Source organism: Pteronotus mesoamericanus, unplaced genomic scaffold, assembly GCF_021234165.1.
Source record: "Pteronotus mesoamericanus isolate MK-2021 breed Mesoamerican mustached bat unplaced genomic scaffold, CSHL_Meso_final contig_202, whole genome shotgun sequence".
In the NCBI taxonomy this organism is placed as follows: domain Eukaryota; kingdom Metazoa; phylum Chordata; class Mammalia; order Chiroptera; family Mormoopidae; genus Pteronotus; species Pteronotus mesoamericanus.
In genome coordinates, this window is record NW_026555086.1 from 8,194,685 (window position 1) to 8,211,447 (window position 16,763).

At 56.0% G+C, this 16,763-nt stretch overlaps 1 protein-coding gene across 1 annotated transcript; it reads left to right on the top strand.

The window, feature by feature from the left end:
• Positions 1-2,736: 2,736 nt before the first annotated feature.
• On the top strand, positions 2,737-13,916 carry CX3CL1 (C-X3-C motif chemokine ligand 1). The gene is made up of 3 exons (XM_054570263.1): positions 2,737-2,901; positions 8,709-8,829; positions 10,682-13,916. The coding sequence occupies exons 1-3, from the start codon at positions 2,835-2,837 to the stop codon at positions 11,856-11,858; spliced, it is 1,365 nt and encodes a 454-aa protein (XP_054426238.1). The 5' UTR covers positions 2,737-2,834; the 3' UTR covers positions 11,859-13,916.
• Positions 13,917-16,763: the final 2,847 nt, after the last annotated feature.

A 16,763-nucleotide genomic window follows, 5' to 3' on the forward strand; every position in this document is an offset into this window, starting at 1 on the left:
GAGAACAGTATGTAAGAATAGTCTTGACTATGTTGGTGGGGAATCTGTTGTAGACTAAAAAGAAATAACCATATACCATGCATGAACCTAGACTGGGTCCTGGTTCAAAAAACTGAAGAAGGAAAGAGATACAGGGGGGAGGGAGGGAGGAGGGAAAAGAGAAAAGAGAAAGGGAGAAGAAAATATAAAATGCATTTTGGGGGGACAATTAAAGAAATCTAATATTAATTGAATACTACATGACATGTAGGAATTATTATTAATTTTTAGGTAGGATAATAGCGTTATATTAATAAAAGACAGTATCTTGACGCTATGGAGCTGCATGCTGGTGTATTTCAGGGCAAAATATCTGTAAGTTACTTTAAATGGCTTAACAAAAAAAAAAGAAAAGATGAAGTACATAGGGAAAAATGCTAATCATTGAAGGTAGGCGGTAGAGATATGAACACACTTGGTCCCATTTCTTCTTTATGTTTAAAATTTTTCGCAATGACCATATGAAAGAAACAAAGCAACCCTCCGCCCATCTTCTGAGTGAAACATTGCCTCCCTCACTCGGCCTTCTTCGGTGCTTTGATAAGACAGAAGGCTTCTCTCCTTTCCCCAGGACTTGCACTTTCTGCTGACCGGGGGCTCCTTGGAGTAAGAACTAGGCTTATGGATTTACCTTTGGGTCCCCTGTCCCCACAGAGCACCAGGCACACAGCAGGGCTCAGTAACAGACACTGGTAGCTCGTGCATGCCAGGCGGTGACAATTTTAGTTTTATTAACTCCCCCAGTGGCTGACTTGGGAGGTGGCTATTGGCATCCCATTTTACAGAGGGGGAAGCTGAGGCCCCAAGAGGTAGTCACTTGCCCAAGGCGATACCCCTCCTAGGTGGGTGGAGTCTCATTTGTCACCAGGTCTGGTGAACCTGAAAGCCAGGCTCCTGTGTCCTAACTGAGTCTGAACAGTTAGTCTTTATCACCCTAATGAGGCAGGTGAGGAGACCATGCCAATTTTGGGGAAGGGGGGTGGGGAACTGGGCCAGAATAGGGCAGAGGATATCACCAAGGGCTGAGCAAAGAAAAGCAGTGCCAGACTCTGTGTTTTGGCAGCTGTTTCCTGCCGGGTTCTTAGGCTCTTACGGACAGTAAACTCAATCCTCATAGCCGTCTTCAAAGCCGGGGTGGAGGGAGCTGGAGTAGCTTGGTGGTCCTGAGCTCAGACCCTAGAGCTGAATGACTGGGGCAAATCCAGGCTCCCTTGCTTCCTGGCTGGCGATCTTCAGAAAATTCCTTAACTTCTGCATGCCTCAGTTTCCCCATCCATTAAACGGGCCACGGCAGTGGTATGTGGCTTACACCCGGGGGTTGTCACTATGATTATGTGATTAATCATGCAAAGCACTGACAACAGTAGACGCTGGCCCATGCTGGGGCCGGCCTTCCCTGCCAAGCAAAGTCCAGGCTCGGAGCCGCTCGCCACAGGCAGCCTGGCGGTGCTTGCGAGACCAGTCCCCTGGTCTTGGGAGATGGCCCCACAGCCTGGGACTGTGACTCATAGACAAACTGGTTTCTCTGTGGCTGGCAGCCCAGAAACAGTTAGACAGAGCGAGTTCACAGTTACCCCTGGCCCCAGGCTGGGCCACGGCTTTACGGGAAGAGGCTAATAAAGTGACTTCGTTGCTGCCAACACCTGCAGGCATTCATGGAGGTCTGAGAGGAGCGGCTAGCCGGTCAGGTCTGGTCCTGCTGTCCTGGCCAGGCAGAGCTGTGCCGCTCCCACCCTGGTGGGCTGACCCGGTTCCCTCCTCGTACAGACGGAGACCAGGGGCCCCAGGACGCACTGCAGAGTAGAGGAGGGGCACCCAGCTGCCTGAGGGAGGTTGGTGATGGTGCTGTCCGCAGGGGCCAGAGCCGCAGATGGGAGTTGGTGGAAAAGACCAAGGCCAGGTAGGGGCTGGAGGCTGGGCATCGGGCCCTTTCTGTAACCTGAGCTGCCCACCCCCTGCTCGTGCCGTGTTGTCTTCCCTGTGGCACTTTCCCACCTTGATGTTTTCTATGTCCTGGGGTGACTCTGCCCCCTCTCTGGGCCTCAGTTTCCCCATTTGTCCCTAAGACGTTTACTGTGCCAAGCCCCTGTTCACTAGGCTCCAGACCCCTCTCGGGGGATCTGCTGATGACCGAGTTCCCCCAGGATGAGGCTTCAAAAGGTGAAGGCTGGAGCTCCTTCATGGTGTGGGGGAGAAACCCCCGAGACCAGAGGAGAGCGTGTCAGACCCAGACCGACAGGGCCCCGGGTCCCCCGCCCCCGCCGTTGCTCCTCAGCCCCTCGGTCCTTTGTTTATGCTGACTGACGAGCTAGGGCCCCCAGCCAGACCCAAGGGCCTGTGCCAGCTCCCAGCAGGTAGGTGACTGGGTAGGTGGGAAGAGAGGAGGCCCTTGGAACGCTGGCAGCCCTGGTCCAGCCTCCCCAGGCAGGTCCTGGTTTGAGGAGCCGTCCTGAGCAGCCAGACCTGTAGCCCCGCCACAGGCCAGCCCACCGCGCACCCCCCTCCCTGCCCCACAGCTGAGCCTTTGGTTCCTTAGCAACATCCTGAGGAATCTTATCCATCGACAGGCTCCCTGACTTTCCCCTCCCACCCGCCTGCCTGCAGGGGGGCTGGGAGGCGGAGGCAGAGGCGAGGCTCTGAGCCTGCTCCTTAAAAGAAGCCAGAGCGCTGGAAGTCGCGGGAGGATAGCAGGGAGCTCCGAAGCCCTCCTGGCCGCCTGTCCCGCCTCACCTGGACCCCCGCCTGGACCCCCTGCCTCACCTGGACTCCCGCCTGGACTCCCGCCACCCTCAACCATGGCTTCCCGGCTCTCCTGGCTGCTCCGCCTGACTGCCTTCTGCTATCTAATCGTGCTGCTGGCCGGTGAGTGGGGTGGACACGGTATGAGCGGGTGGGGGAGCCCCTAACCCTGCTTCTACCCCTCAGGCCTGACTGGCCCTTCCTGGGTACGGCTGAGGTCTGTGACATCCCCCTCCCGAGGGATGTGTTGCAGTGGGGTGCGGGGCTGCCGCTCCCGAGGGAAAGATTTGTCCCCGTGGGCACTGTGGCTACTGCATGGAGCACAGGGAGGTGGCGAGGGGGCAACAAAGATGCCAGGTATGCGAGGGCCAGGAGGGTGGGGGCTGGGAGCCACCGGGGGCGGTTCCTGCTGGGTATGGGCCAGGAGCCTTGGTGGAACCCAGGTTTAATATGTAACTTGAAGTCCAGACACCTGCGTCTCAGCGGGGCCCTGGGCTAGGTCACAGTCAGGACTCCCTCCTGCCCTGATTTCAAAGCCACAGCAGCAGTTGGGGGCCCCGGGATGAGTGGAAGTCAAGGTCATTGCAGCTCGGAGAAGGCTCGTCACTGTTGCTCTGGTCTGCAGCCCCAAACCCCCCCGCCGTGTCTCCCCCATGGCACCGTCATCCTCCTCCCAACGACGCTTGGAAAATGTTCGCACCTCCTGTCACTTTCTGGAGCCTGGGACCTGGGAGGCATGATAGAGCCATCCCTCCGGCTGTGACTAAAATGGAGGCCCAAAGAGGTTCAGAAACTGGCCTGAGGTGGCAGAGCCGGCCAGCAGGGAGGAGCGGGGAGGGCTGGATGCGGGAGGGAGCAGGGATGCACGCTCACCCCCTCAGTGGGCCACACGAGAATGAGAATGAGAAGAGAATGAGAATCGTCTGAGTCGCCCGTCCTCAGGGAGTGTCTAGGCTGCCTAGCACGTTGGAGCTCAGAGAGGGCGGCAGCCTGCCTCAGGGCACACAGTGCGTCTGGGCAAACAGAACCGCTTCCCAGCTTCCGGAACAGCTCCGTGGAGCAGACTGCCTTCCGGGTCCCTCTGTGTGGGGAAAACCCACGGGGCGGGGGCGGGGGGGTGCAAGGAAGGGGGCAAGGAGATGGTGGTGGCAGTGGCTGAGGTGGCAGAGGTCCGGTGTTGCTGGCTTCCTGCTTCCTGGGCTTGAACACAGGCCCAAGGTATTTGGGGACAGTGAGCCCTCGAAGAGGGGAGTCAGATGCAGATGCTTTGCCATGACCCCAAATGGCGTATTGCCTTCTTTGGTCCCCGCTACTGCATCTCTGGGTACTTGGGAAGCGGAATGAGGAGGAAGATTATACTAAGCCGTTGGGGGCAGGGGAGCGGGGGGGGGGGGCAGGGGCTCCTACTCTAGAGTGGAGAGGGGACCCCGGGGGCACCCTGGATGCTCTGTCTAGCAGTCTAAGGCTTCAGGGCCATCGGGCCCCTGTCCTAATCTTGGTCACTGAATTTGCTGGGAGATACTTGCACTATTTCAACCTTTCTGAGTTTCTGTTTCTCCTCCTGTAAAAATGGGCATTCAGCTAGGCCCCCCCTGAGAGGTCCTTACGCTCACTTGATATTTATGGCTCCCAGAGGCCCCCTGGGAGCCCCTGCAAGACAAGGGGGTGGTCCACAAGCCAGAGACGCCCTGAGCGGGGGGCCGGGGTCTTCACACCTGCCCTTCTGGCTTGTGCAAGGCAGCTACGTCAGTTCCCCAATGTGGGTTTGCAGAGCTGTTTCAGGCAGGAGGTGCCTCTGCTTTATGTAACAAGTATGGAACTTGTATCTACAAGTCAGAGCAGAGAATTTGTCTCTCCAAGCACTGACGCATTCGCTCCCACTCAAGCCCAGGCAAGAAAGGAAAAAAAAAATTTGCTTTCAGCTGCTATAGTCTGCCCCCTGTTTTGAGGTGGGCACAGATAGGAAAGGCAGGGGAGGAGAAATTCAGGGTGTCAGATTTCCTAGGCCCCTGTCGAATTTAAATAAAAATTCCTCTATTTCTCCATTCGTTAAGATCTTCTATGTCACAAAGTGCTTCTCTATGCATTTTGTTGATTTCCTTATGGTTCGGTTCGCAGGCCAGTGCTCAATCTGCTAAGCCACACCGGCAAAGGGCCATTTTGTTGATTCCTTCAACAGATATTGATCGGGCACTTACGTGCGCCAGGCACTGTTCTTGGTGCTGAGACCAGATCAATGAGTAAAACTGCCCAAGGTCCCAGTCCTCGTGGAGTGAGCATCGATCGGATGAAGGCAGACAATACACAGAATAAATCAATAAACAATTGGATCTGTTAGGAAGAAAAAAAAAATGCTGTGGTTTAAAAAAAAAAAAGGAGGGGTGGAAGGAGGCGGAGGTGTTGGAATGTTAAGTAAGGGCTCAGGGAAGGCTTCCTGACAAGGGAGCCCCCGGGGACGCCCGCGTGGCGCGTGGGTCTCTGTGGCGCGTGGGTCTCTCCGGGCAGGGGGTCCTCCAAGGGGGAGCTTTACCTTCCCAGGGAATATTTGTCAATTTCTGGAGATGTTTTTGGTTGTTACAAATGTCCCACCATTTTTGGTCGGTGGCTGGCACTCAGGCACCTCGAGGGCAGAGGCCAGGGATGCTGCCAAACATTCTGTGGGATACAGGGCAGCCCCCAAGACAAAGAACTCTCTGGTCCAAAACATCAACTGTGCTTGCCGTTGAGAAAACCCTGCACTGAGGGTCCAGATATTTAAAAGTCATGACCCTTCGCAGCCACCCTGAGAAGCAGGCATTATCGTGCCCATTTGACAGGGAAGGGACTCGAGGCTCAGAAAGCCTAAGTGACTCGTCCCCAACTGACACCTCGCACCGGCTCGAGCCCTCTCTCTGTCTCCTCCCTCTAACATTCCTCTCTCTGCCTGTCTGTAAGCCCCTTAGTCGTCCTGGAGGGCCTGCTGTAGGGGCACCTCCTCCAAGCCACCCTGATCGCTGGCTATTGGAAGTGGTCTCTCCCTCATGCAAAACCCAGTGCAGCCGGGATGTGGTTTGCAACATGGTGCTTCGACCTGGCGTTTAAGGCAGCCTGGCAACGTGGGATATCCAGGGCCTGGGAGGACAACTAGACTTGCCGCTAAGCAGCTGTGTGGCCGTGGGCATGTCATTTAACCTCTCTGATATCACCTCAGCTTCTGCATCTGTAAAATGGGGATAATCATACTCCCTTTGCAGGGATGTTAAGAAATGAGAGCAGATGTGTGCGTGTGCTCATGCGCGCGAAGCGTAGGCTCTACCACGTAGTAGGGGCTCAAATAAGAAGTACTCTGATACTTTGCGGGCGTGTTTTAGCTGCGCGCCAAGACGGGAGCCTCCCAAAGGCAGAGATGGGTCTTGTTCACCCCACTATTCCCGGCAAGACCGTGGGTAGGCATTTGTTGGTTGGCTGAGTGAACACAGCTGCCTGGTAGCATTTATTGGGATTGGGATTATCGCTCCAAGCTCAGCACCAGCACCTGTGGGAGAGAGAGTTCAGGGTTAAGGACAAGAGGACCTGGGTCTTCATAGTCATTCAAAAGTAATTCAAGCAAGGTTGACTGAATGAAGACATGGATGGATGGAAGGATGGATGGATGGATGGATGGATGGATAGATGGATGAATAGGTGAAGGGATGAGATTGAGACATTATTTCATTTAGTGAATATTTATTGAGTCTCTACCTTGCGCTGGAAAATTTTGTGACACCAAGACAGACAAGCTCCTGCCCTCTTGAATCTCATGTGACAAATCACAATGACTGGCTGGAGGGAGGCATTATCTCCACCTACAGGAAGGAAAATTGAGTTCTAAGTAAATCCACTCAGGTCAGTTTTACAACCTTCCCTGGGCAGGGCCAAGATCAGGGCCCGGCCAAGAGCACTCAGGCGCCGTGGTAGAGGGTGGGGACTTCGGGGACAGGCAGACTTTGTGGCTCCAGAGGTGCGCAGTGGCCTTCCCCATCCTGGGAAGTTGAGTCCAGAGAACAAACTGACATTACCTAGCTGATCCCTCCTGCCTACTGGGCAGCTGCCCCTGGCTCCCGGTCACCCAGGGGCACCTTTGCTCTGGGGCTTCTCCCAGGAAGACGCCTGCCAGCCCAGCCCAGGGGGCTGCCTCCTGAATCTACTCAGCAGGACCTGGGCTTGCTGCAGCTGAGTGATCCCGAGGTCCCGTTTGGGGAGAAGGGGGAGACGAGGCAGCAAAGGGGATTTTCACATCCTGGTTCCTGAAAGTGAAAGGCAGCCCATGACTCAGAGCCCAGCTGCTGGGAGCTCCCCCTACCCCCGCCCACCCTGGGAGCTACGAGTGCATGTCTGCTTGTCCACATGCATGGATCCGTGCAGGAGTCGTGTGCGGGTGGGCAGAGCCCAGTGATGAGTTGGATGTAAAGCCCCGCAGAGCTAAATAAGATCCATTTGCTCTGTCTACTCCACTGCCGTGGAAGTTCTGGCCTCTGGACTTTTACAAAACCTTCCAGGGTCTTGCTTCTGCCGCATAGGACCTTGACCCAGAACCGAAACTCACTGTCTTCCTCATTTTTTTACATACCCCTGCCCAGCTTTCACCAAGCAGTCAATTTTACTGAAGGTTTCAGGGAGAGTGGGAGGCAGAAGTGCCATGCAAACAACCTCAAATGTTTATATAAAATATTTGAGGCCCTGACCAGTGGGGCTCAGTGGGTTAAGCGTCATCCTGAAAAGTGAAATGTTGCCAGTTCAATTGTCGGTCAGGGCACATGCCTGGGTTGAAGGCCCGTTCCCTTGCTAGGGTGTGTGTAAGAGGCAACTGACTGATGTTTCTCTCTCATATCGATGTTTCTCTCCCTCTCTCCTTTCCTTCCCCTCTCTCAAAAGTAAATAAATAAATATAGTGCCTATCTTTTTTAAAAAATATTTGGGTTCTCAACTGTCTGTTGAGTCAGCCTCATCCTGTCCTGGGATAGCGAGCCAGCTGAGACCACACCCCGGACTGTACTCCCACCCATGCACCTCCTTCCTGTGCCCCGGCATCTTGCCCCGTGACCTCCAAGCGGCCAGTTCATCCACTCCTCTCAGCATCTTCCCCCAAACTCACCCTGGCTCTTGACAGAACAGAGGGTGATCTACTGAGCAGGGCCCCTGCCCACTGTCCTTAAATGGCAGTTGTACTTACACATTTAAAAAATTTTATTTTAGTACCTGCCACCTGTGCCTGGTTGTATGTATGCCTTTATGTGTTTGTGTGTAAGGGTGTACATATACACGGTGCTGTGTGTGTTGGTGTGTGTGCGTGCGTGCGCGTGTGTGTGTCACAGGCAGGCATGCGCGATGTGGATGGCGAGAGGTCTGGGTGTGTCTCGGAGGTCGTGGAAATCCATGACTATGGACAGCTTGGGAGGGAGGGATGGGATGTGCCTGTTGTCGGGGGTAGTTGAGTCAGCGACTTAATGGGGTGCAGGCAAGAGGGGGATGCAGCGCCACAGACCCAGTGCCGACGGTGGGAGCCAGGCCAGTAGGAGAGCCTGCTCTGTCACTTGCTGGCTGTGTGGCAGGTCCCTGTCACTCTCACATTCTTCTCTGTTTACAACAGACCAACTATAGCAACTTAATTTTTAAAATTAAATACTTACTATGTGCCAGGTAATAAGAGCTTTATCACAACAACCCTGTGAGGTAGATGTTATCGTTGTCCTTATTTTACAGGTGGGGACGCTAAGGCACAGAGAGGTTTGGCCAGAGAAGGGGCTGGGGGTGGGGGGGTGGCAGGGTGGGAGGTCAAGGTCAAGGGCCCTGAAGGCCAGGTGTGCAGGGCATTGGTTCTTGGGTGGTGTGGCTGGGACGCGGCTGTCATGGGGCTGGGGAGCCAGATGCCCCTGGACAGTCCTGCTGACCGGGGACCTCTGTGGGCTCAGGACAGCACCACGGTGTGAATAAATGCATCACCTTATGCAAGAACATGACCCCGAAGATCCCCATGGAGCGTCTCATCAGCTATCAACGCAATCAAGCATCTTGCGACAAACCCGCCATCATGTAGGTACTGCCCTCTCAGCCTCTGCGCCCCTCTCAGACCCTGGGGATGGTCCCAGGCTTCTGCTAACCCACATCCACATCGTCCCACCCCCACCTGGACTCCTGGCTAAGGGCTTCAGCCAATACTATCCTGCTTCTGGCCTGCTGACCCCCTTGTTGACCTTGATCTTGTGCCACATGCAAGGTGAGGAGCTGCTTCCTGCATGGCCTGTGGCCCGGAGCAGCTACCAAGCGCGGCCATTTCTCCTGGACCATTGTGTCCCAGGCAGCTCCGGAGCCAAGTGGATTTCACGGGGAGGTAAAGCACGGTGGTCTCGGAGGGCTGGTCCCGGCACCCAGCAGATGTGGTAGAATCCTGGCTTCATCATTTGCAGGCTGGGTGGCCCGGCTCACGTTGCCCACCCTCTGTAAGATGGCTTATTGGGAGGATGAATGGAGATAAGATAACTGACGTGCGTGCAGGGTGCCCAGAAGCTGCTGACAATGAGCGGCAGAGACTAACTTCTCCAGGCGGCAAAAAAGCAGGACCTCTAGGAGACTTCGGGCAGGAGACTCCAGCCAAGCCACCTCCCTCCATGGCTGTGGGGACCCTTGGCTGCCATCTTGGCTGCTTGCTCCCCTGGGGTGCCTCTTGGTTCTGCCCAGTGGCCCAGCCCTGAGGCCTTTCTCCAGGACCGAACTTGGGGCCCTAAAGCAGCGCAGCCAGACCCAGAGGCCTGACAACAAGAAATGGTCAGGGAACCTTTGAAGTGGAGGCTCAGCTAAAGGAGGCAGCCGTGCACTTCCCATCGACCGGCCCTTCGGTTGTGCAGCTGTTTGAGAGGGGCCAGTGTGCCTGGCGTCTCAGCTCACCCACCAGGCTTGCTTCCCCCAGGCTCCCTCACGTATTTGCTTCCTCCGTTTCCTGGGGGAAAGGGAAGCAGGAAGGACCAGGGAGGGGCGTCAGCCCTGGGGCCGCATTGGCGCCCGCGGGGCCTGCCCCTGCCGGGTCACGTTACCTTTCTGAGCCTTGATTTTCTTCCTCTGCAAAATGGGGGTGTGATGGAGTCCTCGCCGGAGGGATGAGAGGTTTAAACAGGCAAAAGCAAAATGCCCGGCACACGGCAGGGCATGGAGCAAGGGCCCCAGTCAGCTCTGAGCTGAGGTCTCGGCAGAGAACCAGCCACACACAATTTCAGCGGAAGCTCAAGATTTGGGTGGCACTCGGGGTGCCAATGAGCCTACCATATACATCACTAGGTGTCCTTTTAACTTGAAGCCACACACTAGCAGAGAAGGGAAGAGGTCCAGAGGGCAGGCTGTAACTGAGGGAGAGGAGGAAGACGACGTTGTGACATTGGGTCCTCTCCAGAGTGAGGCGGTCCCACCATGGAGCTTGCCAGTCACATACCTGGTGGCAGAGGACACCTGTGACCTCTCCTCCCAGTCCAAACACTCAGCCCAGAGCCCCTGCCTTAATGGCCAGGACAATATTATTAGCATTGTTATTCTTTTCAGCTAGTACTACTGATCTCCTACTCTGAGCCAGGCGATTTACATACTTTTTGTTGTTTATAATAATACAGAAGCAGGGTGACAGCCTTGTCCCAGTTTGCCTGCCTCTCAAGAACCCCCTCAATCCCACTTTTTCTGGGATGGTTTGTCACCTTACAGCAAGTAGGTATCTTACCTCCGCTTTTCAGGTGAGGACACAGGAGTTCCAGAGGTTGAGCTACCCCAGCTAAGCTTGCAGCGAGGAGGCAGTGGGGCAGGGTGTCCAGACTGGTCTGTTCACACGCAGAGCATTCACGTGATACCCCCTCCTCCACGTGGCTTCTGGCCATAACTGGGTCCTTGTCTTCCTTCCTTGTAGCTTGAAGACCATAAAAAACAGAACCTTCTGTGCTGACCCAGCAGAAGAATGGGTCCAGAAAACCATGAAGTACCTAGACGAGAAGGCTGCTGCTCTTGTTCAGAACGGCGGCACATTTGAGAAGATTGTGGGTGAGCCCAGGACCACCCCTGCTGCCAGGGGCACGGACAGGTCTGCGGGCTCAGAGCCCAAAGCCCCAGGCGAAAGCAATAGCCAGCAGGCACCAAGGGCCTTGGGGACTTCCCCAGAGCTGCCTACCGGAGTGGCTGGTTCCTGGGGGACCGGGTCCCCCGCTGCTCCGAAGGCTCTGGACGGAGGACCTTTGGCTGGGCCCGAGAGAACTGAGATTTTCAGCACCACTTTCGCCACCAGCGCCACATCTTGGCAGAGCTCTTCTGCTTACCAACCTGGGTCGGACCTCTGGACTGAGGGCAAGGCCTCTGAAGCCCCCTCCACCCAGGCCCCCCCCACCCAGGCCCCCCCCACCCAGACCCCCTCCACCCACGCCCTCCCCACCCAGACCCCCTCTACCCAGGCTTCCTCCAACCAGACCCCCTCCACCCAGGCCCCCCCCACCCAGGCCCCCTCCACCCAGGCCCTCCCCACCCAGGCCCCCTCCACCCAGACCGCCTTCACCCAGGCCCTCAGCACCCAGCCCCCCCCCACGCAGGCCCCCTCTATTTCACACATAGCCCCAGCGGACAGTGTTGGGTCTGAAGGACAATCCGTGCGGATCGATGGACAGGATCCCACACCAGAGGACTCTCTAGCGTCCAAGGAGAAAGGTTCCATTTCAGTTCGTACAGGTGCTTTCACGGGGCCTGGCAGCGTTCCCCATGTCTCTGTGGCCCCATTCTCCTCTGAAGGGGCCCCCAGCAGGGAGCCAGCGACCTCTAGCAGTGGGGACCCCAAGACCAAGGAGCCCACCCACGCCACTGTGAGCCACCAGAGGCATGGGCTCCCCAATACCCCGCCTCCAGACTCCGGGGCAGCTACCAGGAGGCAGGCAGTGGGGCTACTGGCCTTCCTGGGCCTCCTCTTTGGCCTGGGGGTGGCCATGTTTGCCTATCAAAGCCTACAGGGCTGTCCCCGCAACATGGCAGGAGACATGGTAGAAGGGCTTCGGCATGTCCCTCGGAGCTGCGGCAGTAACTCCTACGTCCTGGTGCCAGTGTGAACCGCCCACCTGCTTGTGTCCAGATGTTCAACTCAAACAGCTGCCTGGGGCCCCCTCCTCAGTCCTCCCCTCACCCGAGGGCCTGGCCTGAGCCGGGATGACCCAAGCAAGGAGGCGGGACCCTCCGGGTGGGATCAGCTGCCCCCACTTCCCAGGCAGGCCCCGGGAGGTCCCCTTGACCATCCCTGACCTACTGGAAACAGAGGGAGTGGCCTCTGCCACTCATGCCAATGTCCCCGAGTCGGAAAATTCTCTTCTGCTGCTGGCTGGTTAGAGGTTTCCTTCGACACCGTCCCAGCCCCAGTGACAATTATTTATTGAATGCTCAGCCCCTCAGGCCCGTGTCCCCGTGGGGGTACCACGGTCATCCCACCTCACAGTGAGCCTCAGGCCAGGTCCTCTGCCCACCCCCTCCAACCTCATTGTGTCTCTTGGTCCTGCTGCCGTCACCAGTCACCCGCCACCTGCGGTGCTATCTCCCCTGTCCCTTGTACAGAGCCCACGCCCCCGCAGGGGGCCTGTCTTTTCTTGCATGAGGGGGTGCGGTGCCTGCTGGCACCGCGCCCCATGAAGGCCCCACCCTCAGTCAGCGCCGCGGGAAGGGGAGATGCAGCTACCAGTGGTTTGGGTCTTTTTCCTTCCTCGGTCTGTGCTGTAACGGAGAAGGAATACGGACTCTGAGTGGGAAGCCGGGGCGCTAGTCCGAGGGCCCACTATCGGCCCGACGGGGCGTCCGTCCCTGTGGCTTCCCACCTGTGAAAGGGAAGGGGGACAGCAGATAGGTGGCAATAGCCTGTACCCCCGACAGTCGTCATCGCTAAGTGGTCCCGAGGTCCCTTTCCCCAGACCCTGGTGCAGCCGCACAGCCGTCCTCAGCAGAGCGCCTTCACCGTTCCCTACCAGCCCGTGGGCCGGGCTGTCGCCCGGAGGGCCTGGCCGCCCAGTCCTGCCCCGTAGGAGGGAGCCAGCACCGTGGGCCCCCAGAGTGGGGCTCGGGCTGGGGTACTTGTGGGGCAGAGACTGGCTTTAAAGGACCCTTTCTGACTGTGAGGACAGCCCCTCTCTGTCCACTAGGCTCACAGGGACACTGAGACAGCCCTGGGGACATGTGACAGGCTGAAGAAGGAGGCGAGGCCTGCAGGCCCGGGGAGAGGCTGAGGCACTCCACAGAAGGACCCAGGGAGAAGCTGCGGGGCACGGTCACACTCCATGTTGGGACTTGAATGTTGGACTTGAGTCCAGCATTCGGTCTTTCTACTTGTCCCCAGCGCCCTCTCTGGCTCCCAGAAAACACTGTTCTCTGCACACCATCTTCTCCCCACGACTGGCAGGGCCAGAAACGTCCATGGTGTTTTCTGTAAGCTCAGAGCTTCCCGTGTTTCTTTCTGAAAGGAACTCTGTCCTGGGAGAGGGACCCGTTGGGGAAGGGAAGCGGAGGTCGTGGGTTCCTTTTTGGCTGCTGAGGACTCAGGCGGACCTGGGTGAGACTGGAGGCTGACCGGCTAGCCCACGCCCCCTGGCAGAGCTGGACCTGCAGGCCTCGCCCCTCAGGGTCCCTGGTGGCAGCGCCCCACCTCCTTCTGATTGTCCCCAAGGCTGATGCCTGCCCTCCACCTGAGAAACCTCCCAGGGGCTGGGCTTCCTCCAGGTACAGGTGACACATTCCTTCGCAGATGATGCTCGAGGAAGCAAAGGAAGGACTGGGCCCCCTGCGCTCCCCCGCTGGGCACGACACCCCCTGTTTGGACTTGGCTTGAATGGAGGGGGCACTTTGGGGGGGACAGCAGATCTGAATGCACTTTTTTTGGCTCCTGCCAGCTGGGAGCCTTCAAGGGCTGGGGTACCCACGGTGGGGCTCCCCTCCTTTGTCAAGAAGCAGCTGGGGCAGCTGGCCCCTTTCCGCGACTTTGTTCGCCCCCCTGGCAGGATACGGACAAGAACAATTCGGGGAGGGCTTTAGGAGCTGGTTGATCCTTTTGCTTTTCCACCCCTATCATCAATGTCTGTGCCATTTTGTATTTTACTAATAAAATGGAAAAGTCTTGTGAATCAAACAAAGGTGCTCTTTCTAGGAGCCTCTGGAAGGATGGAACGAGGGGGAGGACGAGACCCCCTGGGTCACCCCTGGAGACCCCTGTCTCCAGTCCCCGTGGGGCGGGGTGCCAGGCACTTTTGCCGTCAGCAGGGGAAGGGACCCTGGCCTGGCCCGGCTCTGCCTGGCCGCGCAACGCTGGGCGGTGCCTTCGCCTGTCCAGGCCTCGATGAGCGATGAGCGCAGGCGGGGGGGTTCCCACCCCTGCAGGAATCAGAATCCCTTACGAAGCAGCCCTCCTGCCGCCCTGCCACAAGCCTACGGAGCTTGGAGACCTGGTGACGCTGGGGGCCAGCCGCGCCGCATTTCCTGCTTTGCTGCCTTGATTACTTCGTTTCTGGCCCAGATAAAGATTGAAATGGGATTACTTCTCAACAGCCTTGGGTCTTCAGGGATGCGACTCAAGTGTGAACCCCTGGGCAGCCCCTAAGCCCTCCAGTGTCCTGGGGTGGTGTCATAAGAGCTGCTGTGAGCGGTCGTGTGGGTTGGGGACTGTACAAGGTGACACAGGTCGACTCCAGTCTATCGCCGTACGGTACTTCAGGGGCTCCACGAGGCACGTTTTTTTTACATTGTGACATCTCTGGAATTAGGGGGAATCTTGCAATCAATGGCTTGTCATAGTTAAAGGAAGTTCTCTTTTTCTTAGTTCATTAAATATCGGAATGTCTTACAATCAACAACATCTTAGATCCTATGTCTATGTAATGTTTTTAAAAATTAAAAGCAACGTGTAAAAATCAGGAAATTACACACATAAACCCTCTTTCCTATGTTCTCTCAGGTGACTCAAAAGGTTTGTCCCCCTCCCCCCAAGATGTTGGTGGGCGGGGCCTGGACTGCAGCTGCCCCTGGACATGGGGCTGGCTAGGACGAGACCCCAGGTCTCCGCTGTCCCCTCCACCCCAAAGACAGTGCTGCCTGCTCTTGCCCACTCCCACCCCGAGCAGGGAGCTCTGCCCAAGGCAAGGTTCCAGCCCCCTCCCCCAACCTCTTCCCAACACCAGCAAAACACCAGCAGGGGCTTTGAAATGAAAATATTCTTAAGGTTAAAACTTCTGCTGCTCAGGAAGAGGATGGAGGGGCAGAGCCTTCCTTCTGGCTCATTCCAGAGCCATTCCCCAGAGATCTGGGGGCATTTGTGTGTTTAAGTTGCTCTTTCAGTTAGAGAGCTCAACTTCAGCTGAAGCGATCCCCACAATTAATGCAGAGGGTACAGAGATTTGAAGGTCTTCTGAAATCTGTGCCAGAACTACCAGGACTCAGATATTGATGATGATGGTGACGATGACGATGATAATGATGATGATAGCCGTGGTTTGTTTCCTGTTTACTGCACGCCAGGCGATGTGCCAAATTCTTTTTGTACAAGGGTCCCCGCCATAAGAATGATGACAATAAAGCTCCCGCATGATGTGCAACGTACTGAGCTAAGCTATGACCCCCGCTCTTTGTCCAGAACTTGAAGCTTAACCATTGCTTCTGAAACTTGGAGCCACGGATTCTTCAAAGTACAGATCCCTGAGCCCCATTGCAGACCTACTGAATTCAGACTCCAGAGTGAGCGGGCTGGCCATCCGCACCTTCAGGCCGTTACCCCCTTTCTTGCCTTTTTCCTCTTCTCTCTCCCTGCCACTGCCCTGCAGTGCTCGCCAAATTCGGGGATTTGGTGCCTAGCTGAAGTTTTAGAGCCCCCCTTGCACCAGGTTCCCCCACTCTCACTCACCCAAGGTTCGCAGGGTCCTTTGAGCAGCTTCTACCTGCAGCCTTTCCACTGGGTCCTCCACCCTCTCTCCTGGGCTTAGTTCCCTGAACACGCCCCAGGAAGAGCGAGGCCAGGCAGACATGAATGGCTGGGAATTTCCAGCGTGCATGTGTATGCACATGCTTTGTTCCTGGGTGTGCAGCAGCACATGCCTGGTTCACTTCGGTTCAGTCACGTGCTTTCTTGGGTACTGTTTCAGCTGCTGGGATTTCAGAAAATATCCGGTGCCAGCTGGCCTTTCCTGAGCTGACCGCACACTTCAGCAGCCAGGCCCGCGTGCTTACTCTCACCAGTCTTCAGGGAGGCCTGCCTCGGAAGAGAGGAGGGTCCCAGAGTGGTGCACATTTGGGAAGCGAAGCCCCTCTCCTACCTTCCAGGAATTTGTTGCCTCCAGAGGGCAGAAAAAAATTATTTGTGGCAAGCATCTTGCTTGTCAGCAAACAGGAGCAGAATGTATTGTGGGGCTCTTTGGCTGTGTGACTTTGGGCAAATTCTTTAACCTCTCTGGGCCTCGGTATTCTTCTCTGTAGAGTGGGAATAACAACAACTCACCACGTGGGTGAAGATGTCATAGATAATCTTTGGTAAACACTTAGAAAAATGACATGTTCATAGTGAGTTCTGGGTAAATGCAACATATGATTATGCAATGGATGTTTCCAAAGGGTTTGAAACATCCTATTTCCATTGGCCTTTGTTATTGGATGCCCAAACAAGACTATGGAATTACAGGATTTCTATAAATAAATGCAATCATCTTTGTTTTCACTAAAGTAGGGTGAAAACATGTCACAGTGTCATTAAGCAGATAAGAATAATTTGTATATTTCCCCCTGAGCTAATAGATGCTGTTTAAGTTGATGTAACTTTTCTAAACTGCTTTTGAACTTGGCAAGATCAAAACTCATGAATCCCCACTCATTAAAGCCAGACTGGCAAGGAGTCTGAGTCTTCGGCTTGGACAGGAAGGAGAGCTTATTCATGTTCAAGTTGGGGACTGTGGTCTCAAGCTCCCTGAGTATTTCTGGCTTGCTGCTCTCTGGGTACA

Bases quoted from the DNA above. Each gene is read 5' to 3' on its own strand.
- CX3CL1 (XM_054570263.1), top strand. From the start codon at position 2,835: ATGGCTTCCCGGCTCTCCTGGCTGCTCCGCCTGACTGCCTTCTGCTAT. The intron at 2,902-8,708 runs GTGAGTGGGGTG...CTGTGGGCTCAG, and splicing joins TCTAATCGTGCTGCTGGCCG to GACAGCACCACGGTGTGAAT. The intron at 8,830-10,681 runs GTAGGTACTGCC...CCTTCCTTGTAG, and splicing joins TGCGACAAACCCGCCATCAT to CTTGAAGACCATAAAAAACA.